Source organism: Panthera pardus, unplaced genomic scaffold (assembly GCF_024362965.1).
Source record: "Panthera pardus isolate Hobbes unplaced genomic scaffold, ASM2436296v1 HiC_scaffold_26, whole genome shotgun sequence".
NCBI lineage: Eukaryota > Metazoa > Chordata > Mammalia > Carnivora > Felidae > Panthera > Panthera pardus.
The window spans coordinates 9731931-9736422 of NW_026526832.1; the positions used below are offsets into that span (position 1 = coordinate 9731931).

At 48.9% G+C, this 4492-nt stretch overlaps 1 protein-coding gene across 2 annotated transcripts in view; it reads right to left on the reverse strand.

Annotated features, from left to right (window-relative positions):
* Nucleotides 1–233: 233 nt before the first annotated feature.
* The window catches only part of GALM (galactose mutarotase), a 116121-nt gene continuing 111862 nt past the window's right edge, over nt 234–4492 (reverse strand). For both annotated transcript variants that reach the window (XM_053890993.1, XM_019447116.2), the window contains exons 5-7: nt 3504–3645; nt 1961–2135; nt 234–1362 (exon numbers count right to left, since the gene is read on the reverse strand). In XM_053890993.1, the coding sequence (XP_053746968.1) occupies nt 1285–1362; nt 1961–2135; nt 3504–3645 (395 nt within the window). In that variant the 3' untranslated portion in view covers nt 234–1284. The remainder of the gene's footprint in view (nt 1363–1960; nt 2136–3503; nt 3646–4492) is intronic.

A 4492-nucleotide genomic window follows, 5' to 3' on the forward strand; every position in this document is an offset into this window, starting at 1 on the left:
AAAATTCGTGCTGAAATGCATTTAAAAAAATAAATGCTTCTTTTGGTTTATTGTTACTAAGGAAGTATGGGAAGCTCAGGAGGTGGCCAGTTAGGTGACTTTCTTCTAGGAAGGTGCTGGGGCTCATACTGGAAGAGCACAGTGGAATCCAGAACATACCCGACACTTGGTCAATTTCCCAAAGGTCCGTGTCTGACAGATTTAAAGATAAGCGAAGGCCTTGGGAGTCTTCCGAAGGTGCAAGTTCTGGTTTTATTTCAACTGGTTGCTAGCATATAATAGAAGATAGATTTCTTTAAAACTCTAAACCAACCACCAACCCCAACCCATCACTGATGATTCAATTGTTCAGGAAACAGGGGAGCTGCAGGCTCAACTGTGTAACACCAACGTCTTGTGCCAGGTGCACTCTACAGTCAGTCTTCAGGTAAGGCCCTCTTTCCACACGAACACAGCTCTTGTCTCCAGAGGCTTGCTTTCTTTCCCACGCCTTGCCTGGGCTGGGGCTTTCTCTACCCCAAAGGCAGAGATCAAAATTACAGATTTCTTCCTGGATATTTTGACCTGGCCCTTTGAGTCATATCCTTAGAAACAGCTAAACTCAGACTCAGACTAATGCTTCCCATAAGCGTGAATCTGGGAAGAAAGGCTGGTCCTAACAAAGGTCAGAACCCCCTGTGTCCACCAGCGATCCTGAGAGTGCTCTGGCAGACTGAAATGGAACCAAAGAGGGGGCTTGAATGTGGATACCTGATGTCACGTCTTGGCTAAAACTTCTGGTTGTGTGCCTTTATGAGGGTCATTTGCCCTCCCTAAGCCCCAGCTCCTTCACCCTCAATCATCTACCACCTTATCAGAGCTCTGTGGGAGCTCTGAATTGCTGCGCAGGGACGCGGTGGCCTGAGGTAGGGGAGGAGGACAAAGAAACGGAATGAGAGTAGGATCAAAGAAAAGAGGGGCAAAAAGGAGAGAAGAAAGCAGAAGGGTGGAGAGATGGGGCCAACACAGCAAGGGGCTGGGTGTCCCTTCCGGGTTAGGGTCAGGGCTTAGGCGAGAACCTTGGCGGTTGGATCCCCTAAACCACACAGAGGACAGAGCTGGTCATAGACTGAACCTGTAGCCAGTCACTGGGAAAGGAAATCAAGATCCAGACTAATTATTGTGAAGCTACCCTTTATATGATTTTGATTCACAGGATCACTTGTAAAGCCTCAATCTCCTCTCTGGACAGGAGATAGGCTGTTGAAGGGCCCCCAGCCTGGCCCTGGAGGTCTTTACACTTCCTTAAGCGACAGAAAACTTGAACCAAGTGGTGTGGTCATACTCCTCACCAGGCCTCAGCAGCACAGGAGGGAAGTGGGGCTGTGAAGGGAAAAACAATACAGGTTACACCTTGCCGGCTTGGGTCGTGCCCTCAACCATTCAGGATGGCTTCTGGACTGGTCTCTAGGCCAGCTCTGAGAACCAGTTGCCAATGTAACTGGTTTGCAGTGAGATAACTTGAGCCAGAATGAAAATCAACTACATTGCTGAGCACATGGTGCTGTAGCAGGACCTTGCTGTGTGGATTCACATTCTGGGGCAAGACTGCAAGACAGTCTTTTGAGCTGGTGCTTTGAAGAGCACTTTTCTAGGCAGTGGCTAGAAAAAGAAGCTACCAGTAAGCAAATAGGAAGAGAAGACAGAGAGAGCCATCTTAAAAGCGTGGTCGCAGAAGATAAGATTGAGAAGAGCAACGTTAAACTGAGTAAAGGCTTCGAAGGCAAAAAATAGAGGAGATTAAAAAAAAGTAAATGCTATGTTAGGAACTTGGCTCTGGGTTTCCTGTGTTTATCACGACTTGGAGAAGAGAACACATGTGGACTTTTGAGTCAGACAGACCTGACTTGAGGGTTGTGACCTGTGTCATACAGTGTGACCTTGGACACAACACCACTGAGAGGCTGGCCTGTAGCTTTACCTGATTGACTGCATCAGGCCAGCTCTGGGTCTCCAGGCAGAAGCCGGAGTGCTTGGGATAGACTGCTCCACTCTTGCCCTTCAGCGTGCCATCCAGGAAGTTGCCCGTGTAAAACTGGACCCCGGGCTGGGTGGTGTACACTTCCAGAACCCGCCCGCTTCCAGCATGATGGACCCTGGGGACAAAGCAAATCATAGAGGTACAAGGGCAGAAAAACTGGCCGGGACAGGTAGGAGCTGGGAAGCAGCCTCGAGACAGTAATCAGACCCAGTGACAGCAGGGACAAGATACATGGAGACAAAGATGGGAAGAGCATGATGGGAAATTCTCGCAGTCTCATGGGTGAGGCATGAGCAGGTGGTCCTAAGTAAGGATCCTCCAGTAGCAACTTCTCACTGTGATCTTGGCTTCTCTGAGGAAGGCTCACCCTGGCCAGACGTGTGTGTGTGTGTGTGTGTGTGTGTGTGTGTGTGTGTGCGCGCGTGCGCATGCGGGGGGCGGTCAGGCCGCAGAGACACAGTTGTCAGATTCCGGAGGAGCTTTCTCAGGAAGAGCTGATGCTCTCTGCTTGGCCTGGCAAAGCCACCAGCTGTGTCTTTTGAAAGAGAAGAGACGCTTGTCTAAATTAAACTGTCACCCTTCCCTGGGGCTAGAGCAGGCTGGGCTTTTTAGTCAGATCTCCCCCTGAGAACAGAGGTGCTGTCAGTTTCTGCTGGATTCACGGTTTCCTTTTTTAAAAAAACGAGGTAAAACATCCCAACAACGTAGTCAATCAAGAGGTTCTGGGAAGAGGAGGGCCAGGACTTGAATAATGGAGAGTAGGCAAGAGAGTGTCCTCCAGACTAGAGAGAGAAATGGGCCAGAGGAGAAGAGTGGACTCCATCTGGAAGAACACAGGGACTGGGGCTCTAAGGGAGAGAAGGCTTTTGAAGTTTCCATTAGAGTTGGAATCATATTCTCTGCCTTATTTAAAATCCATTTATTCTACAGACGTGCATTTGCTATTGCCACGCGTGGGGTGAGGTGCTCGGGCAGAGCTGGGGATGCACAGAGGTAGCAGGAGGAGCCGGGAGGTTAGCGGGGAGGAGAGAGTGCACACAAATGCCTCGCAGGCCAGGCTGCTGGCGGTGGGCGCCCTAGGAGAGGTGCAGCCTCTGACTTTCCATGCATCACAAACGGGGCTCCGGAAGGTCAAGGAAAGCAGAGCTGACTTCAGAGGAATTAGGGCTTCTAACAAAAGAGTGGGCCTGAAAGAACAGGCTCCGATGGGGAGAGAGGGAGCAAAGAGAGACAGGATGCCAGGTGGGAGCACAGGGTGGGCGGGGGAAGAGACAAGGCAGTGGTGGGGGAGGGGGGAGAGACGTTCGGTGGCGCTGCTCCGCGGAACAGGAGCTTTGAAAAGACGGGGATGTGGTTATATGGTCCCTGCAGCTATGGTCCCTGTAGCGTAGTAAATGCTATCAAGGTGGCCAGAGGAAAAACTCCTCACCTAGGAGGTGAGATCTCTTCCTCCCTACACAGGCAGTCAGGGAAAAGCACCTACCGTGCACAAAAGTGCTTGTCTTTAGATCCCTTCAGACAGAAATTGTGGTCAAAGCCGTGGATACGGAACTCCTGCAGGTGTTTTCCAAGCTCCACCGGCTTCCTCAGGTCAAAGGCAGTTCCTTGTACTGGAGCAACTTCTCCTGGAGGGAAGGGGCAGGTAGAAGGGCAGGGGGCTGGAGTACTCTGGCCAGGCTTTCTTGAAAGAGGACAGGGACTCGGTTTCAGGGCCTCACACCATGATCCAGGTGTTTCTGCATTTACTTAATTTTTTTTTTTTTTTTTTTTTTTTTACTTGCACAGTTGACACACAATATTGCGTTAGTTTCAGGTGTAAAATGTAGCGATTGAACCCCTCAATACATTATACTGTGCTCCCCGTGAGTCTAGCTATCATCTGTCACCATACAGAGCTGTTACAATACCACTGGCTCGATTCCTTAGGCTGTACCTTTTATTCCCGTGACTTATTCATTCCTTCCGTAGCTGGAAGCCCAATTTCCTTTCTTTAAAGGTTTTCTTTTCTCCTAGAGCTGTATCATGTATTTTAAAGGTGAATACAAATGCTCAGTTAGTTAACATAACTCTTTTTTTAGGGGTAGAATTACTTTTTCCTTTCATGTGGTCAGATGGGGAGGTTTTACGAACTTGGTTTCTACACTAGTTTCAGGGGAGAGAGGTAGCATGCAAAGTGGGTCTGAAATCTTAGGATGCTAAGAAAAATCAAGAACTTGTACCTTACCTTAAAAAGATTTAAACAAGTGAAAAGAGAACCAACTTTTAGCCACTCAAAGCATTTAGTTCTGCTTTCGTGTATTGCCAAATACTAAAAGAAACATTAATCTCCTATCTTTGGGTGAAAGTGGGCATCCTTTTTTTTTTTAATGTTTCTTTATTTTGACACACAGAGGGTGTGGGGGAAGGGCAAAGAGAGAGGGGGAGAGAGAGAGAGAGAGAGAGAGAGAGAGAGAGAGAGAGAGAACCCCAAGC